Below are 27,500 nucleotides of genomic sequence, written 5' to 3'. Positions count from 1 at the left end.
GCAGAGCAAAACAAAACTCTACGTTCGCTCTACGTCACGACGTCATTCATCTCCATGAACGTGCGTCGACCGCCACTGGAAGCCAGATATTTTCGTTTATAAATTTTTAAATATGTATATTTTTACGACAAAACTGCACGGATTACCCTCAGAAGGCCTTCGTTTATCCCCCTGGAGCCGGATGGATTATTTTTGTGAAGGATGCATGCACATTTTGCGACTTGAAGCAGCTGGACCCCATTGCTTCACATTATAACCACTGAAAGATCTAAGACATTTTCTAAAATAACTGAAAATGTGTTCGTCTGAAAAAAGATTGACATATGCATCTCGAACGGCTTGAGGGTGAGTAAATCATGGCTTAAATATCATTTTTGGGCGAACTATCCCTTTAATATAGTCCAAGTGACTACAGTGGCTCAATCTCAATCGTGGCTCAATCGAAGTGTTTTAGCGCAGCGCGTCTGTGTTGTACGTCACCTCGTAGGCTCACTATTGGCCGACGCTGGTCATGTGTGTGATGCGTGTGACGTACAACACAGATGCGCTGCGCTAAAACACTACGATTGAGCCACGATTGAGATTGAGCCACTGTAGTCACTTGGACTATATTAACGATGTCTTTAATACATTTTCTGGGCCAGCAAGTTATAACGTCTTTAGAAGCCTATGGAGGAGTGATCCAGCTCTCAGATTTAATCAAAAATATCTTAATTTGTGTTCCGAAGATGAACAAAGGTCTTACGGGGTTGGAACAACATGAGAGTAATTACTGACAAAATTTTCATTTTTGGGTGAACTAACCCTTTAAACTGTTAAAGCCTTATTGTCACGTTAACTTGCCCTTAATTCAACACGAGATTTTCTTCACACACAGTATGAATAGCAGTCGGACACTTTTGATTGACAGGATATAATCGGCCCTGATCATCGGCTGTTTTTAAACAATCGTCTGATGGCTGAAGAGCTTTAAACGATTATTGGCTGATACATCGGTGCATCTCTTACATATATGTATGGACAAAAGTAAAACTAAAACTAACCCTTTAAAATAGTGACGCTAATGCAGGCTTTATTTGACCCTATGAATCAAGCCAGGGTTGCCAGATCTACGGTTTTCTCTACATCAAACATTATTTGTAACGCCTCTCATCCAATTATCACAAAGAGCTTTGTGCTCTGTTACTTCTGATAAGAGACAAAGTCTCAGCTTTCAAATTCTGTACATTTGACCACGACAATTCAAACAATAAATGGCGTTTTGAACGTGACGTGACGGATCGCTGTAGCGCCTCAGTTCAAGCGGAGTCTTTTCTTACACTTTAATACAAATTATATCTAGAAAAACATGCATGAACATCAGAAGGGATGTTGAAAGATACAGTACAATTTACCAAAATCCGTGTCATGACTCGTGTAATCACTCAATCTGTGTTTCAACCACGGAAGGACGTCAGTAAAACAGCTTGTGAACATTAGGGGCCCTATTTTAACGATCTGAAACGCAAGTATCAAGCGCAAAACGCAAGTAACTTTGTGGGCGGATCTCGGCGCTGTTGCTATTATACCGGCGGGATAAATGACTCTTGCACCCGACGCAAATCTGAAATGTGTTGGTCTGAAGTAGCTTCATTACTCATAGGTGTGGTTTGGGGCGTAACGTGAAATAAACCAATCAGAGCGTCATCTCACATTCCCTTTAAGAGCAGACGCGCTTGTTCCATGGCGGATTGCTATTATAACGGCGGATTTGCCAGACGCGCGCCAGGAGCGGTTCACAGCCGAGGAGACCGACGTTCTCGTCAGGGCCGTAAAACACAGAGAAGTGACATTGGGGATGGAGAAACACACCCAGATTAGCTTCGGTTAAACAGGCGTATGATAATTTGGGTAAATGTGTAAGCTAGATTTATGCCTATTTTTTCACATCTTCATGGACACCACAATGATTTCCCTCGTGTGGTAATATTTTTCCCTGTAATAATGTATTATTATTATTATTTAAAAAGACGCACGTGGGCGGCAGTGGCTCAGTGGTTCATGTAGGTTGTCTACAAACCGAAAGGTTGGAGGTTCAATCCCCGGTTTCACCTGACCAAGTGTCGAGTTGTCCATGAGCAAGACACCTAACCCCAGCTGCTCCCGACGAGCTGGATGGCGCCTTGCATGGCTGACACCGCCGTCGGTGTGTGAATGGGTGAATGTGAGGCTATGTAAAGCGCTTTGGTGGCCATAGGTCTGTGAAAGTGCTATATAAATGCAGTCCATTTACCATTTACCATTTACTGTTAATTATGTTTGAATACATTTGCCATGAAGAAGTGTTTATGAAAACGACCTTATGTGCAACTAACTGAGTTGTATACAAACATTTCAGCTTTTATTTTGAGAGTAAATATTATATCTGGAAATAAATAGCAGTTGAATATAATAGCTCTTAATTTTAACCTCTAATATTATAGTGTACCAAATGAGAGTTTCCCTGAATAGTTTGCAGCATTATTTGGGAGAGATTTTTTTCCTTAAGAATCGACTGATATCATTCTGAATAATCAGTTATCGGTGGACAAATTTAGTATCGGTGCATCTCTAATATATATATATGCAGTCAAACCAAAAATTATTCAGACAGCATATATATTTTTTATATATATTTTCTTTTACTAGTGGGTGCAGGACACTATAGTTTTGGTTTGACTGTATATGGATATGGACAAGTGCAATTTATGCATCAAAATAACAAATTACTTCTCAAACTGCACATAATGCAAATGTAAAATAATTCATAATTCATAAAACAATGAGGAGAAATATGCCAGCTATTGGTGTCCTATGATTTGCTTTGAATAAAAAGATTCCAAGTAACCAAAACAGAAGTTGAGCATCGTTTCTCCCAGCGGTGATTTACTCCAGTACTGGGACCAGTGCAGAGATGATCATGAGTTCTGTCACGATGGCCTTTAACTACGCTAATAACATTCATCAGCGCTCATCATCAGTGTGTGTGTCATGTTTTATTCCCAGTCTTCATCTCTAAACCCTATCTGGAGACGTATTGCATCGGGACTCTTGAAGGCTTGCCCATCAGTTAAGAGTCTTTCTTCAGTGTGTGTGGGACAAACGCCTCGTCAACTCGAGTAATTCTATGGAAGGGAATTCTGATTTGCTTTGAGCTTGTGTGTGTTTCCCAGTGTTCAGTTATACAAGGTCAAAACACACCCCATCTGAAACATTCTTAACTTGTGAAACATATTGTCAAGTTAGCATGACTAACCAGTTTCATTTATAAAGCATAAACCTACGCCGTATGAATTTGACCATTACACTCCATTATACTCCATTATTCCAGAGGTTTTATCAATGCTGTCGCTCTTTGGCTTGTCAAATGTGCAATAAATTGTCCGTCGTGGTTTTGATAACAAGAGTATTTTTACAAGCCGTGACATTTTTAGGGAATTAATGTCCTTCAGACATCTTAGTGGTTTTGAAAACACAGCTTATTAAAGAAAACAGAGATGTATGTTTGGAGTGCCCTATGCGGTTTGTTTCTGTAGTTGGTGTGTAAAGAAGTCTTGGCTCGTGGAAAGGAAACCGAAGGCCTCGTTTTTCACAAGGACACATTGTGGAGGCGCTCAGAGCTACCGAACACTCCACACGTGTGTGTGTGTGAGTGTTTAAGATCCGCTCATTATGAGAATTTAAACGAGTTTATGCTTCGTAAACTAAAAGTTAGGCTTCAGTCGCTGCTGAATATATTCTTGCTAAAACAGATTTCAAGGAAAGTCAATAGCAAACGGTCCTGTCTGGTTCAGAAACACATTCTCTGGCCTCAATTCAAGGCTAAAGTTGCTTCTTACACTCTTAAAATAAAGGTTCCAAAAGGTTGTGATGCTGTAGAAGAACCATTTCTGGTTCCCTTCAGAACACTCTAAAAAACACTGGGTTAAAAACAACCCAATTTGGGTTGTTATTAACCCTAGGGCTGGGTAAATATAGGACAGAACACATGTTGGGTTAATTTTACCCAGCAAATTGGGTTTATTTAACCCATCATATTTGGTTGATTAATTTTTACTATAGTACTAGCTTTTTTATTATTATTATTTTACTTCATACATGAATAAATGTTTACAGATTAACTTAAATCCTCAACTATTTTTCAGTGTACAGTTCTGAGAACATATTTAACTTTCTAAGCGTTTATATTCTGGATCTTTTTTTGAATAAAATCATAATATCATCATGCGAAAAGACCGACGTGACACTCGTTGAGGCGACTCACATCACGCCCCTGTATGTTGCTTTGCATAAAATTCAACAATATCAAGTCAAGTCAAGTCAAGTTTATTTATATAGCGCTTTTCACAATACAGATTGTATCAAAGCAGCTTCACAGTATTAAATTAAAATAATACATCAATGCTTGTTTCTAGTGGAAAACGTCCACGTTTGGTAATGCTGATCAATAGTATTGTTGATTGATTAATTAAATTAAATATCCCAAATATCCCCAACTGAGCAAGCCAAAGGCAACAGTGGCAAGGAACCGAAAAACTCCATCAGGTGACCTAATGGAGAAAAAAAAAAACCTTGGGAGAGTTTTAAACTGGGCGAGCGAGTCTGAGCAACGAACAGTATCAGGAAGGCTATTCCAGAGTTTTGGAGCTAAATGTGAAAATGCTCTCCCTCCTTTGGTGGACCTAGATATCCTAGGTATGACCAAAAGCCTCGAATTTAGTGATCTTAAAGAGCGCGATGGATTATAGGGCGATAGAAGATCCGTTAAATAGACTGGAGCTAAACCGTTTAGGGCTTTATAAGTCAGTAACAATACCTTGTAATTAATACGGAACTTTATAGGTGACCAATGTAGTGATGATAAAATTGGTGATATATATGATCATATTTTCTTGATCTAGTAAGAACTCTAGCGGCGGCATTTTGGACTAACTGTAGCTTGTTTATTGAGGATGCAGGACAACCGGCTAATAAAGCATTACAGTAATCTTGTCTCGAGGTCTTGAATGCATTAACTAATTTTTCTGCATCAGAAACTGATAGCATGTTACGTAGCTTAGCAATGTTTCTAAGGTGGAAAAAGGCTGTTCTTGTAACATATGAAATATGATTTTCAAAAGACAGGTTGCAGTCTAGTATAACACCCAGGTCTTTTACTGTAGAGGATAAAGTAACAGGACATCCTACGATGTTAAAATTGTAGTCTGAGAGGTTTTGTGGGCGTTTTTTTAAACCGATGATTAGTACCTCTGTCTTGTCTGGATTTAATAAAAGAAAATTGCGCCTCATCCAATCTTTTATATCTTTAACACACTCTGTCAAATTGGATAATTTAGCGTTTTCTTATGTTTCCTTATAATATTTCCAAGTGGCAGCATATATATTGAGAATAACAGAGGGCCTAACACAGATCCCTGCGGCACTCCATAGTTTACTGGAGTTATGATCGATTTTTCTCCATTTAAATAGACAAAATGGTAGCGGTCAGATAAGTATGATCTGAACCAACTTAATGCTTGTCCTTGAACACCAGTATAATTTTGTAGTCGATCTAAGAGTATTGTGTGATCTATAGTATCGAATGCAGCACTAAGATCAAGTAAAACTTCAGTGCTATGATGCGGTCTGAATCCAGACTGAAACTTTTCATAGATGTCATTTTCTTGCAAGAAAGAGCCCAGTTGGGCGGACACCACTTTTTCTAGTATTTTAGACATAAAAGGAAGATTTGAAATGGGTCTATAATTTGCTAGATTATGCGGGTCTAATTGTGGTTTCTTAATGAGAGGTTTTATAACTGCCAGTTTAAATGTTCTTGGAACATGACCTAAAGATAAAGATGAGTTAATAATATTGAGGAGAGGCTCTTCCACTACAGGTAACACTTCCTTCAGTAGTTTAGTTGGTATAGGATCTAATAAACATGTTGTTGTTTTAGATGAAATGATAAGTTTATTTAACTCTTTTTGTTCTATAGTTGTAAAGCACTGTAATTGTTCTTGCGTCGTGATAATTGAGGCTGAATTATAAGGCGCGATTGAGGATTGAACGTTTACAATTGTGGTTCTGATGTTTTCTATTTTCTCAGTGAAGAACTTCATGAAATCATTACTACTAAACTGTAACGGAATATTTTGTTCGGGTGACGTCTGTTTATTTGTTAGTCTAGCCACGGTGTTAAATAAAAACCTTGGATTGTTTTGGTTATTTTCTATTAGTTTGCGGAGATGCTCAGCCCTGGCCGCTTTTAGGGCCTTTTTATAACGTGACATACTGTCTTTCCATGCGATTCGAAAGACATCTAAATTAGTTTGTTTCCATTTACGCTCTAAATGACGGGTTTCTCTCTTTAGAACATGCGTAGTATTATTGTACCATGGTGCTTTAATTTTCTCTCTGACCTTTTTTAATTTAATGGGTGCAACAACATCCAATGTTCTAGAGAGAATGGTGCTCATAGTGCTAGTTAGTTCTTCTAGTTCATCTGTTTGTTTGGGTTCAGGCAGCAGCTGAGACAGATTAGATAAGCAATTTGATAAATTATCTATGGTGGATGGAAGGATTGTTCTGCCTGGTCGATAACGCGGCGCAGCATGACATATTACAGCGGTACGTAATATGCAAGTTACCAAGTAATGGTCAGTGACATCATCACTTTGTGGAATGATATCTATATCGGTTGGATCGGTTCCATATGATATAATTAAATCGAGTGTATGATTAAGACGATGAGTTGGTCCAGTGACGTTTTGCTTGACCCCAAAGGAGTTTAATAAATCTGTAAACGCAGCCCCTAACGCATCATTTGGATTATCTACGTGTATGTTAAAATCTCCAACAATTAATGCTTTATCGACATTGACCAATAGATCTGAGAGAAAATCTGCAAACTCTTTTAGGAAATCAGCGTAAGGCCCAGGCGGTCTATATACGGTAGCCAAGGCTAGAGATAATATGGATTTTTTTTTAACATCTAAGAGCGTAACATTTAGTACAAGTACTTCAAACGAAATAAACTTAAAACCCGTTTTCTGAGTAACATTGAGAATATCTCTATAGATTGTTGCAACACCGCCGCCACGACCAATCAGACGGGGCTCATGCTTATAGGAGTATCCAGATGGAGTAGACTCATTTAGACCGAAATAATCATTTGGTTTAAGCCAGGTTTCAGTAAGGCAAAGTACATCGAAGCTATTATCTGTGACTATTTCATTTACAATAACTGCCTTAGGTGTGAGTGATCTAATGTTTAGAAGACCTAGCTTTAAAAATTGTTTTTGTTTACTAATAGCAACATTTTCTGTATTAATAACAATTAGATTTTTCCTAGATCCTGCAGTAGAATTGTTATTTGATCTCACTAAACGAGGAATAGACACAGTTTCTATGCAATGTTCTACACTAGTATTTATATCATTTAAATTGGTGCAGGAGAGACTATGATTTGGACTTTTGGTTACTAGTCATCTAATGGTATTTAACATTTTGGAGATGTTATCCGACAGAAGATCCACTCCGAATCTGCTTAGGTGTAAGCCATCAGCACGGTAAAGCCTAGGACGCTCCCAAAACAGATTCCAATTATTTACAAAGAGCAGTTTCTGCTCATTGCACCATGACATTAACCATTCATTTAGCGCGAATAGTCTACTAAACTTTTCATGTCCTAGTCGGTACGTGGGAAGCGGTCCTGACACAATGATCGTTATATCAGGCGATGTGCTGCGTACCGTATCGATCAGATTCCTGAAGTCTTTCTTCAGAACCTCCGTCTGGTGCAGCCTGATGTCGTTCACTCCCGCGTGCAGGACCACAGTTCCGACGCGCTCGTCATCGTTCAGAATCTCGGGAACGCGAGCAGCAATTTCAGAAACACGAGCACCAGGAAAGCAGTGACTGTGCACCTTACTTTTACCTAACGTAGCGTGTACGTGCCGAACGATGGAATCGCCGATGATCACAGCATCGCGTTTGGTTTCGCGAAGAGGGGAGAAGCGGTTTTGTGTGGATAACTCGAAAACCGGGAGGGTCGGAGAGAGTCTTCTTGGTCTAGACCTGACTCGCGTCTTCCGCTGCGGAACCATCCAGGCTTCGTGGTGGCGTGTTGGAGCCGGAGTGAACGAGACCATGGCTGATCGCGACCTCGGCGCTCGGGACCGATGTTGAGAAACGCACGGAGTAGACGAGGTCGGAGTCAGCGGGTTAGTAACGTTAATCACTGATTTGTGTGCATCGGCGCGTGATGTTTCAAGAGCTAACCGCCGGTCTATCAGCTCGGCTTGTCTCACTAAAAGGTCGTGGATCTGTTTCTCAACAGCTTCCAGCTCAGACTGCAACGCGTGAAGCTCAAATGTGTCCTCACCTGCACCAAAAGGTAGACTACTTACATCCGATATATTCGCCATTTTAACAGATGGACAGTAAGTTAGCAACGACGCTACCAGTGATGCTATCAATATTAATACTAATTTATGACTGAAGTCTTGGATATAATCCGTCTTTTTAGTGGTACGGGTGTAGAGTAGACGCACGATAGGCGAAAAAATGTTTGTTTGTAAGTGAGTGTGGAGAAGACGCGTTCAGCCGTGATCCCCAGGAGTAACCTTTAAGAGTATCCGGCGTTGGATCACTAAAAGGCTTGAGACGCGTCTGCTCAACAGTGACTATGAGGTTTGAGCAGTAGTGCTTCTCAGTGAGGAAAAGTAGAAAATGTTCGTTGTGAGTTTAAAGAGAAAAATCAAGAATTATAAATCAAATCGATGGAGCTCCAAAGACAACAACAACGCGTTCAGACGCGATACAACAATATACAGAACAATAATGAATTTATAGATAAAATTAAATGTACACAATCCTGTATTTTACTGAAGACACACAACAATTTGATGGAGCTGCACTGCTCTCAAAGCCTGCGATAATTAACTCAACCCTGGGTTGTTACGTCTGATCCAGGGTCTGGGTAACACAAAAACTATCCAAACACTGAAAAAATAACCCAAAAATTTACCCAAAAGGCTCAACCCAGGATTTGGGTAGAAAAAAATAACCCAAGATTTAACTTCTGAGTGAACCTTTCAGTGAGCAGTTCTTAAAAGAACCACTCTCAATGTGAAGAACATTTTAATAATCGAATTAAGATTAATGAAGATTAATTAATAATTAAGAACCCTTTAACACTATAAAGAACCCTTTGGTTCCTGGATGTTAAAGGTTCTTCAGAAAACCATCAATGACAATAAAGAACCTTAATTTTTATGAGTGAACACAATCAAAGATAGTCCAGTAAACGACATAACAATGTTAAAGGGGTAAACCAAAAATGTTCTCTTTATTTACTCATCCTCATGTTGTTCCAAACCTGTTTGACTTTCTTTCTTCCGTGGAACACAAATGCAGATCGTTCAAGCACACAATGAGAGTGAATGGTGACCAAAGCAAAAAAAAAAAAAAAAAAAACATGATAAAAGCCTCAAAACAAAATCATGATAAAAGCAACATAAAGTAGTCAATACGACTCCTGCACTATTCATTTGGTCACCATTCACTTTCATTGTATGGAAAAGAGCAGCTTGAACATTCTTCTGAATCTCTCATTTTGTGTTCCACACAATAGCTTTGAAAGATGATCATTTATGGGTCCGTTATGGTGACGTGAATGTGAAGCGACCCTCGCATGCTGAGTGTAACTTGTGTTTGGTGTGTGTTTGTGCAGGACAGGCGGGAACAGGGCGATGAATGCAGTGAAGAGGCGTGACTCCAGCGTGAGGAAGCCTGATCTTCATCACTCCTCACACACACAGCACAGGAACGGTGAGTTCATCAGCCCTTCCTTTAGCGCATATCAATCTGTCTTGCAATGTCAAAAACAACATGTTATCTTGGAAAACATGGACGTGCTTGGACAGCAGGACAGCTCCTGATAGTCAGCTCACAGTCACAAGTATCTAATTTTCCAGTTGTAAGTTACAGTGATTATGTGTGTAATATTTGGTGGCATTTCAGTGTGAAATTAACCTGTTGAATTCACACAGATCTGAACTCAAACGTTGTATTTCATCAATGCTTTGGAAAACAGACACTAAAAAGTTCAAGTTTACTGTAACGCAAAGTAACTTAACTAACCATTTTATTTTATTCTATTTTATACAACATAGATATTTTACGAAAAAGCTTTGACCTCTAAAATAAAATAAAAAGGAGAAAAAAAAAGAAGTTTTAAAGCTCCAGTTTCATAGTAACGCAGTGTTCAATTACAACAGGATGGATTTAAGTGTTTGTTTCTGAATGATGCCAAATTTATGATGATTACTCAAATATGTGACGGGAAAAAGACAAAGTGTCACAGTGATGTTAGTCAAAGTGAGTCGTTCTAATATATAACAATGCTCTTATATTTTAATGACCATAAACTAACGTTCCCAGAATGTTGCATGGAGGTTTTTTGTGTGTGTGTGTGTGTGTGTGTGTGCGTGCGTGTGTGCGCGTGTGTGTGTGTGTGTTGAAATCAGAGACTCGAGTTGAACTGCAGTGTTTCTGACCTCTTGTGATCGGATCAGCTGAGATGGATATTAATAATGTCTTTTATCTCTCAGTGATTATAGAGAGTTCACAGTTACTAAACGTCTCAAATCTCCCTGCAAGATGCAGCAATCCTACAAAAGATGAAAACTTCCTCAGCATTTCTGTCGTTTTCCAGCACAAACATCCAAACATTCGTAAATCAAGATACATTTACTGGAGAAGGGAAATTACAGAAGTCTTGTTTACTGAAAAGTATATTAACATTGAGCAAATGCTTCAAACGACAAAACAAAAATGTTTCCGACTCGATTAGCAGACATTTCTTCTTGTTTTAAGCTCACTTCATTTTGACACATTTTTCATTAAACAAAACGTAATATCTTCAGTCTTGTTGCTTCTGCAATAACTGTATGACGTATGCCGTGAAACCACATCATAACTGCATTACTTCTTCTGTAATATCTCTGGATTCTGATCCAGCACACGGGGTCAGTGATAACCTCATCGCAGTTTATGAAACTTCATGACGAATGATTTGATCGTTTTCCTTCATTATCTCCAAACGTGAATATTCCTCTTTAAGAACGCATTGGGTTTTGCCAGTATACATACCAGGTAAATAGGTAAGTATGTAACGCTCGGCTCTGCCAAGAAACTCCCCCGGCCAGATAAAACAAGATCGTTTGAACGTTTTATTAGAAGCAGCTGATGACTAATCCATGCTGAAATATCAGTGCTTTTCCACTTCATAGTCTAATCAAACCAGCTTAAATGCCACTTGAATCACAAGGTTTGGAGATGAAAGTATGTGAGGAATGCCGCGATAGAAACTGTATTTTTAGATTGATGGATCCCTGGACTCTCGGCTCGTTGTGAGAGAAAGACGCGGGTGCCCAGTTTTCCATGATGTCATGTGTGTGTGAGAACGTCAGTTGTCCTGCTCTTCACATGGTAATGTAGGAAAACACTGTTAATATGAAGCTCAACTTCCACACGGAGAGGAGACAGGCGTTACGCCACAGTCTCTCAAACACGTGCAGTGTTTCCTCACATTAACCTGAGCTGTTCAGTTCACTGTTCTCCTGTGGTCTTGAGCTGACACACACACACACACATGCTGCGATTAGATGATAGAATGATAATCTGAAGTGAATCTCAGTTGTTGTGTGCAGATTCACGTGTTGAAAGGATCCACATGATGGCATCATTCACACGAGTCTCTCTGTGTTCATCCAGAATATTTTGTTGATATTAAATGGGACATATCATGAAAATCTGACTTTAATCTGCTATAATCGGTGCTTCTGAAACGCAGAAAACGTGGAAAGTGAAACCCAGTAACTGTGTTCTGGTGAGCCTTTCTCTGCAAGCATGTCAAAAAATAAGCCGATCTGATTTCGCTCTCCTTCTGACGTATGAAGAGGATCTTATTATAATATTACGGCCCTTAATCTGCACGTTTACACACACCAGCTGACATTTGGTTCCACAAGCGACAGCAGAGACCAGTTCTAACGCACTGATGAAGATCCAGCAAAGCCTGAAGCTGTTCTGTGGTTGAGCACAGACGAGCACTGAACACTATTGACCAGAACATGTCACCGCTGTCTTATAAACACCTCAGGAACTGTGGACACTTGTGGAGAAGTTCAACATGATGATGAGATGATCAGTGTAACTCCACAACAACTACAGAAATGTCTCCGCTAACATTCAGAAGCTCTTCCTGAGTCTCTCCGTAAGGCTGCACTCGCTCCTGGTGATTCTGGGATTCTGGATGAGGGAGATTGGCCTGTTCTGTTATTGCCAGAGTTTCTGAAGCTCCTGTAAAGACTCCGCCCTCTTCTGAACGGAGGCGGAGCTAAAGCTCATTTGCATTTAAAGGGACACACACAAAAACGGCACGTTTTTGCTCACACCCAAAAAGGGGCAAATTTGACAAGCTATAATAAATGATCTGGTATTTTGAGCTGAAATTTCACAGACACATTCTGGGGACACCATAGATTTATATTACATCTTGTGAAAAGGGGCATAATATGTCACCTTTAAACTGCATGACTTTCTTCTCTCCGTGGAACACAAAAAGATGTTTAGATGTTCATGCAGTGAATGGAAGCTCAAACAATGACATAAAGCACCATTAATACCTTAGTCTTCTGAAGCCGTTTGGCGGATTTGTGTGAGTAATAAAACAGAATGTAAGGAGTTATCCATCAAAAAGCATGACAGAGTTCAGTCTGTTCCTCACAACGGGACAATCTCCATCAGCTTCATGGGAAAGAACAGCGTGGACGTCTCGTTTTGTTCCATGGAAGAAAGAACGACAATGAGGGCGAGTAAAACTCCTTTGACATTTCTTTGTTACTCGTCAACTCTACAACTTTCTGATACTTGTAGAAAACAAGTTCTATCAAAACTGAAGTGCAACTGTTCACATCTTCATCTTTCTATTAAACTCGAGCCAGGTTCTGTTCATTCGTCAGCGAGTGTTTCACTGCTGTGGTCTACTCCTCTGCTCTTCAAACTCCTGCTGTCATCAGCTCTTCTGTCGTTCATCTGGGAGACATCATGACGTGATGATCAGAGCGGTTCCTTCATTATCTGCAGCGTTTGAGCTTCATGCAAACCATCAGAGGAACGTCGATCAGCTACAGAGAAGCACGATCTCAGTCATTCACACTACAGTCTGAGGAAAACCCTTCTGAAGCTCGCTTAAATGCTTGAGATTACTCTTATCGACACTAAGCTTGTGTGTGCTTTTCTAATCAATGAGTTGGAGCAGATTTTTTCAGTTGTTTAGTATTTTTGCCATTACGTAACTCATATATTTAAAAATAGTGACAAAATGATTATATTTTATTATAAATTATTAAAACAAGAAAATGGTAGAAGATGTTCTGTAGTCAAGTTTGGACACTTTTTGGATTTGCTTCTGAAATAGGAGAAGAAACTTTTTGCTTAAATGCTTGAAATTACCACTAATTAGACTTACTGTACATATGCTTTTTTAAATTAATTGCTTTTTAGTCATTACATAACTCACATAATTAAAAATAAAACTATTATATTTGATTATAAATTATTAAATGTACATTTTATTATTTTATTTCATTTTATTTTACTCTGTTAAAAAAAAGAAAAAAACATGATTACAGCCAAAAAGCTGAGAAATATGTATCATAATATAGAGAATATGGCATGTGCTAATTTGCATCTCAGGTCCCTAGAAAGGCTCTGGTTAACACTTTTAACTAATATAATATATCCATACATACATGCATACATATACACACCTAAGAGAAGGAAGTATTAGAAAATAGTAGAAGAAATGCTCATAATAAAGCAGGATATTGTACAGTAGTGTGCATATGAAAAATGTCAGCTTTATTTCTATGGCGCTTTACAGTGATAAACCGGAAAATAATGATCAATGATGCGAACCGAGTTCAGTTCTCTACAGAAGAGTCATTGTTCAGCTGATTCACTTCAAGACACCAACATTCTTTTCAACAAGCTTTTCCTCGCGTCCGTGGAGCTGATAATAGCGTCGCTCGCACCAGGAGCGCATCGACTTTCCCTCTTTGTTTTATAGGCATTTCATGCGAACCCAGATTTCGCTGATGCTATCGCACACTAAAGCGGAGGGAGAGAGGCTTTTTGGCCCTTGTGTTCAAACCAACACCTGCCATAAAATACTTACTTTTACAATCTGGAATGGGTGGAAAGCTGCGCTGGGAATCTTTCATGTGAATTCCATGTTGATTTTGTAGCGGCGACGGCTCGGAGATTATGCTCATCTGTTTGCTATTGCCTGCTTGATCTACAGAGTTTTTCTCTGAATGCAAAACAATATTTTTGCAGACAGCATCGCGTTCCAGTCGATCCTAAACATCCCGCTGTGTCCGTGTTCCTTTATTCCTTTAGATCCGCTCGATTCCCAGTGTCAGATCTGCTTGCTTCGAACAGTCTCGCTTCATTTATCAGCAAACAAAACATGAGAAATGAACTCAATGGGGCCAAGGACAGAAATATTCAAAGCTGGTCAATAACCACCGAGATATTGTTAGAAAAACTAAAACCTTGACTTCCTAATTATGTGTACTTGTTTTATATCATTATTTTATTTTGGTCTGCTTAATTTCATGGCATCTGTTTGTATAGTTAATTGAATCTGTGATGTATGTTTCTGACACAGCTGAAACCTATAATAAAATGCTGATTAAAAAAAAGAAAGAAAACATGAAAAAGGGAAATAGGATCTGCCAAGAACTGCAGAGTTCTGATACGATCAGCGTAAAATAAAAACAAAACATCTCATTAAGCAACAGGTGGAATGTGCATGAAATCACTCGTGTGTAAAAGCATCGCTTGATGGATGAAGCATTTCTCCTAATATTATCACACCCTCATGTTCACAAACACGACATGAAAACCTGAAGAATGAAATCAGATCAGTTCTGATGGCTGTGGTTCTGGTTCCTCCCGAGGGTCTTCTTTAAGAATATGCTTTGGGGTTGAAAACATAATTCGGGCATCGTTATATTAGTTGCAGGATGTTTTGCACACATGGCAGCGTTCTCTGCATTGGACATTGGTGGTTGATTTTGTTGTAAGCTTTGAAATATTCGTGCCCACAGCCAAGAGTTGTTCACCTATCTGGAATGTACAGTTGAAGTTGGTTTGCAGCTAATATAAATACGCACGGCTGCTGGTTCATACACAAAAACACATAGCAGATCACTCTCATAAACGCATTCACCGACGGGCCAGAGAACATGAGCTCACCGCGCTCAAATGACGACGATAGTGTGATTATAATTCAGATTTTTGTCATGGTTTCAGCATTTTAAGTGGGCAAGAGTGTTGTGCTGAATATTTGTTTGGCTGTGATATATAACAATTCTACAAACAAAAAGTTGATAATCAGTAACAAACTTTAGCCTGTTTGTACCAAAATGACTTCTAAAGTTTGTTAATTAGTCTTTTGTCGATTGTTTTCCAGTTAAATCCTTAAAACAAGATACATATGTTTCATAAGGAAGTAAAATTCTATTTATTTATTTTTTGAGAATTCATCTTTCGTCTCAGTGGACTGGCAGAACTGATTACAGGGCTGGACACACAGAACGGGATTTTGTGGTTAACTCGCGAGCAGGGAAAAAACGCAAGGTCTAGAGACAGAGCGCCGGGTCTTTAGAAAGCCATGCGTGAGATGCGAGCCAAAGACGCATCAGTAAACGCGTCCGTCTAGCGTGTTTCCACTGAAAAACTATGAACTTACCGTTAAATTTACGGTAAAAAAACAACCACTGTGGTTCCCAGAAATTTACCGAAAAAATACGGTAGCAGCATTTTAGGTTTTACAGACTTAAATTTACAGTAAAAAACATCTTTCATTGACTGATATAATGTTAATTTTCCGACTTATTGAAGTACAAATATCTGTTTTGTACCACTGTAATACACTGACAACCACCAATCAGAGCGGAGATGAGAGTCACATGATCGATCAAAGCTCATGGCAAACAGCTTTTCCTCTAGAAAGTTAATATTAATATATAGAAGCTGCACAGTGTCATTCACACTAACACCATCATGGTAACACACATTCTAAACATGCAATAAACATTAATTTAACAACATTAAATGTAACACAAAACCGTAATGTGCATAACTGATTAGCAAAAAACTAAGAAAAACTATGAAGAAACAGTTATTTCAACAAAAATACATCAAATATGAAGTGTCACGCAGGGAATTGTGGGAATTTAAAGTTTTTTCACTGTAAATTATACAATGACTTGTTCTTTTTCACTTCCAAAAATGTTAAATTTAATGGTATTTTAAAGTAAAATTACATTATTAGATCTATTACAGTTATTCACTGTATATAGTACAGAAACTTTCTGTTTTACCGTTAAAATCACGATCCTTTTTCATGTAAAAGTAGCGCAGTGGAATGGAAAAAACGTGCCGTGTGTGAACAGCCCTATAAAAAGCATATTTTTTTGCAATGTATATTTTATCCCTGCCAACAAAAATCACGCCAAAAGAAGCCAAAGCAACAACCATGAACAGGCTAAACGTATTTGTCTCAGTGTTGTTATCTAACTAAAGGAGCAGATCTGACTGAGCAGTTTCATGCTAATTAATGCCATAAATACTCCCTCTAAACCTTTAAAGAGGTTTGCAAAACCTACTAGAGAAGTGTGTCCTGAAACACGAGACGCATTAGACCCGTGTGCTAATATATTTCCATGAATCCCTGAGGACAAACCCAGTGTTTACAGTAGTTACTGTGGCACATTGGTTACTTTAACCCACTCTGTGATCTAATACAACTGTTTTAAGGCTAACATTTACATCCACGCGAACACTATCAAATAGCCTAATTCCTTCAATGTTTACAGCAGATGATAAGAGCTTTCTGCTATATAATATCCTCGATCCTGAGCGGTGAAACCGGAAAAGATGAGGTCATCGCATCCAGGGCTCTATTTATAGACGTTTAACGGCTGCATATTAAACAAAGCACTCAAGAAATTCAATTAAGAGAGCACTCGACCACAGTGACCTGAAAACAACCCGCGAGGTTATTCAGAAACACTCGCATGCGCTGCAGGGATGAGTGCAGTTTAAAGCTCGGATTTTGGGGCGGCAAAGATTAATGGACAGTTTCTTTTTCCAGGTGTTTTATTGTGGATACAAGAGATTTGCGTTGTGAATTTTACCAAGGGAGAAATCCTCTCCTTGGAAATGAAAACAGTAACACAATATACAGCCTTTATCCAGCTCAGCTGAGAGATGAACTAGCCAGCAGGGTTATTATAGTTAACTGAAACTCAACCAAAACCAAAAAATAATAATAATTCTGTTGCTTGAAATAAAATAAATACTAACAGAAATAAAATAAAACATATATAAAAGCTCGCCAAGGCAACATTTTTTAAATTTCGATTTTGTTGAACAAACAAAAACCTTATGCTTGTGGTCAAAAGTTTGTCTTAATTAAGATTTTTAATGTTTCTGAAAGAGTCTCTTCTGCGAAGCTGAGGTAGGTGGAGACCCAGGCGGAGCTGAGGAAGGTGGAGACCCAGGTGGAGCTGAGGAAGGTGGAGACCCAGGTGGAGCTGAGGTAGGTGGAGACCCAGGCGGAGCTGAGGAAGGTGGAGACCCAGGTGGAGCTGAGGTAGGTGGAGACCCAGGCAGAGCTGAGGAAGGTGGAGACCCAGGTGGAGCTGAGGTAGGTGGAGACCCAGGTGGAGCTGAGGGGACGGAGACCCAGGCGGAGTCGAGGTAGGTGGAGACCCAGGCGGAGCTGAGGAAGGTGGAGACCCAGGTGGAGCTGAGGAAGGTGGAGACCCAGGTGGAGCTGAGGAAGGTGGAGACCCAGGCGGAGCTGAGGGGATGGAGACCCAGGCGTAGCTGAGGGGACGGAGACCCAGGCGGAGCTGAGAAAGGTGGAGACCCAGGCGGAGCTGAGGGGATGGAGACCCAGGCAGAGGTGAGGGGATGGAGACCCAGGCGGAGCTGAGGGGACGGAGACCCAGGCGAAGTTGAGGGGACGGAGACCCAGGTGGAGCTGAGAAAGGTGGAGACCCAGGCGGAGCTGAGGGAACGGAGACCCAGGCGGAGTTGAGAAAGGTGGAGACCCAGGCGGAGCTGAGGGGATGGAGACCCAGGCAGAGCTGAGGGGATGGAGACCCAGGCAAAGCTGAGAAGATGGAGACCCAGGCGGAGCTGAGAAAGGTGGAGACCCAGGCAGAGCTGAGGGGACGGAGACCCAGGCGGAGCTGAGGGGACTGAGACCCAGGCAGAGCTGAGGAAGGTGGAGACCCAGGCGGAGCTGAGGAAGGTGGAGACCCAGGCGGAGCTGAGGAAGGTGGAGACCCAAGCGGAGCTGAGGGGATGGAGACCCAGGCGGAGCTGAGAAAGGTGGAGACCCAGGCGGAGCTGAGGGGACGGAGACCCAGGCAGAGCTGAGGAAGGTGGAGACCCAGGCGGAGCTGAGGGGACGGAGACCCAGGCGGAGCTGAGAAAGGTGGAGACCCAGGCATAGCTGAGGGGACGGAGACCCAGGCAGAGCTAAGGGGATGGAGACCCAGGCGGAGCTGAGGGGACGGAGACCCAGACGGAGCTGAGAAAGGTGGAGACCCAGGCGGAGCTGAGGGGACTGAGACCCAGGCAAAGCTGAGGGGATGGAGACCCAGGCGAAGCTGAGGGGATGGAGACCCAGGCGGAGCTGAGGGGATGGAGACCCAGGCGGAGCTGAGGAAGGTGGAGACCCAAGCGGAGCTGAGGGGATGGAGACCCAGGCGGAGCTGAGAAAGGTGGAGACCCATGCGGAGCTGAGGGGACGGAGACCCAGACGGAGCTGAGAAAGGTGGAGACCCAGGCGGAGCTGAGGGGACGGAGACCCAGGCGAAGCTGAGGGGACGGAGACCCAGACGGAGCTGAGGGGACGGAGACCCAGACGGAGCTGAGAAAGGTGGAGACCCAGGCGGAGCTGAGGGGATGGAGACCCAGGCGAAGCTGAGGGGATGGAGACCCAGGCGGAGCTGAGGGGATGGAGACCCAGGCGGAGCTGAGAAAGGTGGAGACCCAAGCGGAGCTGAGGGGATGGAGACCCAGGCGGAGCTGAGAAAGGTGGAGACCCATGCGGAGCTGAGGGGACGGAGACCCAGACGGAGCTGAGAAAGGTGGAGACCCAGGCGGAGCTGAGGGGACTGAGACCCAGGCGAAGCTGAGGGGATGGAGACCCAGGCGGAGCTGAGGGGATGGAGACCCAGGGTGCAGCCGTATGTGTCTGAGGTGGAGGCATGGGCTTGGCAGACCTGGGCTGAGTTGGTGTGACTGAGGATGATTGTGATCAGGCAGAGCCTGAGGGATGACAGACTATGGTGGAGCAAGAGGAGACTTGAGGAGTGCTGGACGATGAAGGAGACTCGAGGCTGGACGGAACCAATGGCAAGGATGAGGACTTGGAACTGGGCTGAACCAGCAGAGATGAAGGCAGAGGCAGATGATGTCTGGAGATCCGCATATTACCAAAACACACTCCATATATGTGACCCTGGATCACAAAACCAGTCATGGGTTTATTTGTGGCAATAGCCAACAATAATTGAATGGGTCAAAATCATCAAATCATTTTTTTCTTTTATGCCAAAAATCATTAAGATATTAAGTAAAGATCATGTTCCATGAAGATATTTTGTAAATTTCCCACCGTAATTATAATAAAACATTTATTTTTGTGAGTGAATGCAGCACAATCGCGAACGTAAATGGACAACTTTAAAGGAGATTTTCTCAATGTTTCGATTGTTTTGCACCCTCAGATTCCAGATGTTCAAATAGTTGTATCTTGCCTAAATATTGTCCTATCCTAACAAACCACACATCAATGGAAAGCTTGTTTATTCAGCCTTCAGATGACATATACATCTAAATGTTCAAGAAACTGCCCCATGTGACTGGTTTTGTGGTCCAGGGTCACATACACAGTGATATTCGAGGACCTTCCATGGGCAGGCGTGCCGCATCACTTCTGCTGTGTTCTTCCCAGTGTGTGTGACTTCATCTTGCTCTTTTTGTGTCTCCTGTGCTTGTTGTGCGCTCACACACACATAGTTCCAGTGTACTGTGACCGTTTCAGCATGATTAAGACCCGGCCAAATTTGTAAACGCTTAGCGAAGCCATTGACTCTAATTTGCTTCTTTTCCAGATAAAAATAAACAGAGACATTCTTGGTCATTTCTTTATGCTCTTTATTTGAGATTGATTCTGTGTTCCTGCTAAACGTATCCTGAACGCGAAGCAGCCTTTTTAGGTGAAATCCAGCGAGTTTCCGGGTTATCAGAGAGCGTTCAGAACTTTGGTGAGGTTCTAACCTCCAGTTTCTGACTGCTGATAGATATTTCTAGAGTTTGCACTCAGGCCCAGATCATTTATTTTGAATTCCAGCCATTTTCAAACATCTGTATGATCCGAAAGTGAAATAAAAGAATTAATTTGCAACCCAGGTATGTATGAGAGTCATAGCAAAGGTAAGTTGGAACCACATGTTAATTTGAACGGAAAGCATCTGGAGATGATGAGGCTCGCGCTGTTGATGATAGGAATGCATTGAACACGGGCAGCGCGAAACACACTCGTTTAAAGAAAACAAAAGCACACTAATGTGTTGCAGCTTTGCATCAACAGGCACCCTGAATAACAGCACAACACTTTAAGACTTTATTGCCCAGCGTTTTAATTCATCTCGCTGCCAGCTCAGAGACTCTCAAAACAATAAGGGACTTTATTATTCAATAAAGGAGCAATATAATCCACTTTACAATTTCCTTCCCAACCAGAGAACATGCGTTATTTGCGTGATTTTACTTGCGCTGTTATTCTCCAGGCATCACTGCCGGTGGTGGTCCTGCTTTAATGAATCCAGCGGGAAGGTTTCGTTTCAATAGGAGCCAGAAGGCCTGCATTAATAGATGAATAACTGGTAATGCTTCATTTGAAGCACTCACACACACAGGCCATGAGGTGCTACACAACGTCCTGACGACGCGTGTCACGTGACGTGCTGATGATGTCAGCGCTAAAAATGACTTGAAACGCCATCACACTGATTTAGATGTTGATATAACCGCAAACCTATTTATTGATAAAGGAAATAACGTTGACCTTTTGGATATGAATTCTGGTATAAAAAAAAGTATACAATACTATATAATACATTAATATAAAAAATAAATGTATGTGTATATATATATGTATATATTATTTTTTTATTTATTATTATTTTTTTAATATATTAGGAGGATTTTTTGTTGGTAAATCTGTATTAACCCTTTTAACCTTGTTTCCAAATAAAAATTGTAATTGCAACTTTCTACCTCACAATTCTGACTTTTTTTCTCACAATTATGATTTTTTTTCTCACAATTATGACTTTTTTCTCACAATTCTGACTTTTATCTCACAATTATGACTTTTTTCTCACAATTATGACTTTTTTCTCACAATTATTTTTTTTCTCAATTATGACTTTTTTCTCACAATTATGATTTTTTCTCTCAATTATGACTTTTTTCCTCACAATTATGATTTTTTTCTCACAATTATGACTTTTTTCTAACAATTCTGACTTTTTTCTAACAATTCTGACTTTTTTCTCATAATTCTGACTTTTTTTCTAACAATTATGACTTTTTTTCTCACAATTATGACTTTTTTCTCACAATTCTGACTTTTTCTAACAATTCTGACTTTTTTCTCACAATTCTGGCTTTTTTCTAACAATTATGACTTTTTTTCCTCACAATTATGACTTTTTTTCTAACAATTATGACTTTTTTTCTCTCAATTCTGACTTTTTTCTCTCAATTATTACTTTTTTTCTAAGAATTATTACTTTTTTTCTAACAATTATGACTTTTTCTCACAATTATCAATTTTTTCTCACAATTATGACTTTTCATTCACAATTATTACTTTTTTCCTCCAATTATGATTTTTTTTCTCTCAATTATGACTTTTTTCCTCACAATTATGATTTTTTTCTCACAATTATGACTTTTTTCTAACAATTCTGACTTTTTTCTCATAATTCTGACTTTTTTTCTAACAATTATGACTTTTTTTCTCTCAATTCTGACTTTTTTCTCTCAATTATTACTTTTTTTCTAAGAATTATTACTTTTTTTCTAACAATTATGACTTTTTCTCACAATTATCAATTTTTTCTCACAATTATGACTTTTCATTCACAATTATTACTTTTTTCCTCCAATTATGATTTTTTTCTCTCAATTATGACTTTTTTCCTCACAATTATGATTTTTTTCTCACAATTATGACTTTTTTCTAACAATTCTGACTTTTTTCTCATAATTCTGACTTTTTTTCTAACAATTATGACTTTTTTTCTCACAATTATGACTTTTTTCTCACAATTATGACTTTTTCTAACAATTCTGACTTTTGTCTCACAATTCTGGCTTTTTTCTAACAATTATTCCTTTTTTTCTCACAATTATGACTTTTTTTCTAACAATTATGACTTTTTTTCTCTCAATTCTGACTTTTTTCTCTCAATTATTACTTTTTTTCTAAGAATTATTACTTTTTTTCTAACAATTATGACTTTTTTCTCACAATTATCAATTTTTTTCTCACAATTATGACTTTTTTCTCACAATTATGACTTTTTTCTAACAATTTTGACTTTTTTCTAACAATTCTGACTTTTTTTCTAACAATTATGACTTTTTTTGGACAATTATGACTTTTCTCACAATTCTGACTTTTTTCTAACAATTCTGACTTTTTTCTCATAATTCTGACTTTTTTTCTAACAATTATGACTTTTTTCTCACAATTATGACTTTTTTCTCACATTTATGACTTTTTCTAACAATTCTGACTTTTTTCTCACAATTCTGGCTTTTTTCTAACAATTATTACTTTTTTTCTCACAATTATGACTTTTTTTCTAACAATTATGACTTTTTTTCTCTCAATTCTGACTTTTTTCTCTCAATTATTACTTTTTTTCTAAGAATTATTACTTTTTTTCTAAGAATTATTACTTTTTTTCTAACAATTATGACTTTTTTCTCACAATTATCAATTTTTTTCTCACAATTATGACTTTTTTCTCACAATTATGACTTTTTTCTAACAATTTTGACTTTTTTCTAACAATTCTGACTTTTTTCTCATAATTCTGGCTTTTTTTCTAACAATTATGACTTTTTTTGAACAATTATGACTTTTCTCACAATTCTGACTTTTTTCTAACAATTCTGACTTTTTTCCTCCAATTATGAATTTTGTTTCACAGTTATGACTTTTTTCTTGCAGTTTGGACTTTTATCATCACAATTCAGACTTTTTTCTAACAATTCTGACTTTTTTCTCACAATTCTGACTTTTTTCTCACAATTATGACTTTTTTCTCACAATTCTGACTTTTTTTTCTCACAATTCTGACTTTTTTTCTCTCAATTATGACTTTTTTTCTCACAATTATGACTTTTTTCTCACAATTCTGACTTTTTTCTAACAATTATGACTTTTTTTCTAAGAATTATTACTTTTTTTCTAACAATTATGACTTTTTTCTCACAATTATAAATTTTTTCTCACAATTATGACTTTTCATTCACAATTATTACTTTTTTCCTCCAATTATGATTTTTTTTCTCACAATTATGACTTTTTTCCTCACAATTATGATTTTTTTCTCACAATTATGACTTTTTTCTAACAATTATGACTTTTTTCTCATAATTCTGACTTTTTTTCTAACAATTGACTTTTTTTCTCACAATTATGACTTTTTTCTCACAATTATGACTTTTTCTAACAATTCTGACTTTTTTCTCACAATTCTGGCTTTTTTCTAACAATTATTACTTTTTTTCTCACAATTATGACTTTTTTTCTAACAATTATGACTTTTTTTCTCTCAATTCTGACTTTTTTTCTAACAATTATGACTTTTTTCTCACAATTCTGGCTTTTCTCACAATTGACTTTTTTCTCACAATTATGACTTTTTTCTAACAATTCTGACTTTTTTCTCACAATTCTGACTTTTTTTCTAACAATTATGACTTTTTTTCTCTCAATTATTACTTTTTTCTCTCAATTATGACTTTTTTTCTAAGAATTATTACTTTTTTTCTCACAATTATGACTTTTTTTCTCACAATTATGACTTTTTTCTCACAATTATGACTTTTTTTCTCACAATTATGACTTTTTTTCTCTCAATTATGACTTTTTTCTCACAATTATGACTTTTTTTCTCTCAATTCTGACTTTTTTTCTCTCAATTCTGACTTTTTTCTAACAATTCTGACATTTTTTTCTCACAATTATGACATTTTTCTCACAATTATGACTTTTTACTAACAATTCTTTTAGGAAACAGAATTGTTTTCCGAACAATTATGACTTTTTTCTCTCAATTCTGACTTTTTTCTCACAATTCTGGCTTTTTTCTAACAATTCTGACTTTTTTCTCACAATTATGACTTTTTTCTAACAATTATGACTTTTTTGTCTAACAATTCTGACTTTTTTTCTCTCAATTCTGACTTTTTTCTCTAAATTATTACTTTTTTTCTAACAATTATTACTTTTTTCTAACAATTATTACTTTTTTCTCACAATTCTGACTTTTTCTAACAATTCTGACTTTTTTTCTCTCAATCATGAATTTTTTCTCACATTTATGATTTTTTTTCTCACAATTATGACTTTTCATTCACAATTGTGACTTTTTTTCTAACAATTCTGACTTTTTTCTAACAATTATGACTTTTTTCTCACAATTATGACTTTTTTTTCTCACAATTATGACTTTTTTCTCACAATTATGACTTTTTTCTCACAATTCTGACTTTTTTTCTGACAATTCTGACTTTTTTTCTAACAATTCTGACTTTTTTCTCACAATTCTGGCTTTTTTCTAACAATTCTGACTTTTTTCTCACAATTATGACTTTTTTCTAACAATTATGACTTTTTTGTCTAACAATTCTGACTTTTTTTCTCTCAATTCTGACTTTTTTCTCTAAATTATTACTTTTTTTCTAAGAATTATTACTTTTTTCTAACAATTATTACTTTTTTCTCACAATTATGAATTTTTTCCTCCAATTATGAATTTATTTCTCTCAATTATGACTTTTTTTGAACAATTATGACGTTTTTCTCACAATTATGAATTTTGTTTCACAATTATGACTTTTTTCTTGCACTTTGGACTTTTATCATTACAATTCTGACTTTTTTCTCACAATTCTGACTTTTTTCTCTCAATTCTGACTTTTTTTCTAACAATTCTGACTTTTTTCTCACAATTCTGGCTTTTTTCTCACAATTTTGGCTTTTTTCTAACAATTCTGACTTTTTTCTCACAATTATGACTTTTTTCTAACAATTCTGACTTTTTTTTCTCTCAATTATGAATTTTTTTCTCACAATTATGAATTTATTTCTCTCAATTATGACTTTTTTTGAACAATTATGACGTTTTTCTCACAATTATGAATTTTGTTTCACAATTATGACTTTTTTCTTGCACTTTGGACTTTTATCATTACAATTCTGACTTTTTTCTCACAATTCTGACTTTTTTCTCACAATTCTGACTTTTTTCTTACAATTCTGACTTTTTTCTCACAATTATGAATTTTTTCTCACAATTAAGATTTTTTTTCTCACAATTATGATTTTTGTTTCACAATTATGACTTTTTTCTTGCACTTTGGACTTTTATCATCACAATTATGACTTTTTTCTCACAATTCTGACTTTTTTTCTCTCAATTATGACTTTTTTTCTCACAATTCTGACTTTTTTCTCATAATTCTGACTTTTTTCTAACAATTATGACTTTTTTTCTCTCAATTATGACTTTTCTCACAATTGACTTTTTTCTCACAATTATGACTTTTTTCTAACAATTCTGACTTTTTTCTAACAATTCTGACTTTTTTCTCATAATTCTGACTTTTTTTCTAACAATTCTGACTTTTTTTCTCACAATTATGACTTTTTTTCTAACAATGACTTTTTTTCTCACAATTATGACTTTTTTCTCTCAATTATGAATTTTTTCTCACATTTATGATTTTTTTTCTCACAATTATGACTTTTCATTCACAATTTTGACTTTTTTTCTAACAATTCTGACTTTTTTCCTCACAATTATGACGTTTTTTCTAACAATTATGACTTCTTTTCTCACAATTCTGACTTTTTTTCTAACAATTCTGACTTTTTTTCTCTCAATTCTGACTTTTTTTCTCTCAATTCTGACTTTTTTCTCTCAATTATTACTTTTTTTCTAAGAATTATTACTTTTTTCTAACAATTATTACTTTTTTCTCACAATTATGACTTTTTTCTAACAATTGTGACTTTTTCTCACAATTCTGACTTTTTTTCTAACAATTCTGACTTTTTTTCTCTCAATTATTACTTTTTTCTCTCAATTATTACTTTTTTTCTAAGAATTATTACTTTTTTTTCTAACAATTATGAATTTTTTCTCACAATTCTGACTTTTTTCTCACAATTATGACTTTTTACTAACAATTATGACTTTTTTTCCTCTCAATTATGACTTTTTTCTAACAATTATGACTTTTTTCTAACAATTATGATTTTTTCTCACAATTATGACTTTTTTTCTCACAATTATGACTTTTTTTCTCTCAATTATGACTTTTTTCTCACAATTCTGACTTTTTTTTCTCTCAATTCTGACTTTTTTTCTCTCAATTCTGACTTTTTTCTAACAATTCTGACATTTTTTTCTCACAATTATGACATTTTTCTCACAATTATGACTTTTTACTAACAATTCTTTTAGGAAACAGAATTGTTTTCCGAACAATTATGACTTTTTTCTCTCAATTCTGACTTTTTTTCTAACAATTCTGACTTTTTTCTCACAATTCTGGCTTTTTTCTCACAATTTTGGCTTTTTTCTAACAATTCTGACTTTTTTCTCACAATTATGACTTTTTTCTAACAATTCTGACTTTTTTTTCTCTCAATTATGAATTTTTTTCTCACAATTATGTCTTTTTTCTAACAATTATGATTTTTTTTTCTGACAATTTTGACTTTTTTTCTAACAATTCTGACTTTTTTCTCACAATTCTGGCTTTTTTCTAACAATTCTGACTTTTTTCTCACAATTATGACTTTTTTCTAACAATTGACTTTTTTGTCTAACAATTCTGACTTTTTTTCTCTCAATTCTGACTTTTTTCTCTAAATTATTACTTTTTTTCTAAGAATTATTACTTTTTTCTAACAATTATTACTTTTTTCTCACAATTATGAATTTTTTCCTCCAATTATGAATTTATTTCTCTCAATTATGACTTTTTTTGAACAATTATGACTTTTTTCTCACAATTATGAATTT

General features: G+C 37.3%; 1 protein-coding gene across 2 annotated transcripts in view; it reads left to right on the top strand.

Moving 5' to 3' along the window:
• Positions 1 to 27,500, top strand: part of myocd (myocardin) — a 165,176-nt gene that overhangs the window by 59,586 nt on the left and 78,090 nt on the right. For both annotated transcript variants that reach the window (XM_084134623.1, XM_084134624.1), the window contains one exon: positions 9,734 to 9,831. In XM_084134623.1, the coding sequence (XP_083990749.1) occupies positions 9,753 to 9,831 (79 nt within the window). In that variant the 5' untranslated portion in view covers positions 9,734 to 9,752. The remainder of the gene's footprint in view (positions 1 to 9,733; positions 9,832 to 27,500) is intronic.

The sequence above is a fragment of the Abramis brama genome, assembly GCF_963993115.1.
Source record: "Abramis brama genome assembly, chromosome: 14".
In the NCBI taxonomy this organism is placed as follows: domain Eukaryota; kingdom Metazoa; phylum Chordata; class Actinopteri; order Cypriniformes; family Leuciscidae; genus Abramis; species Abramis brama.
Note: the sequence above shows the minus strand (reverse complement) of the source record. Positions and strands in the feature narration are given on the sequence as shown.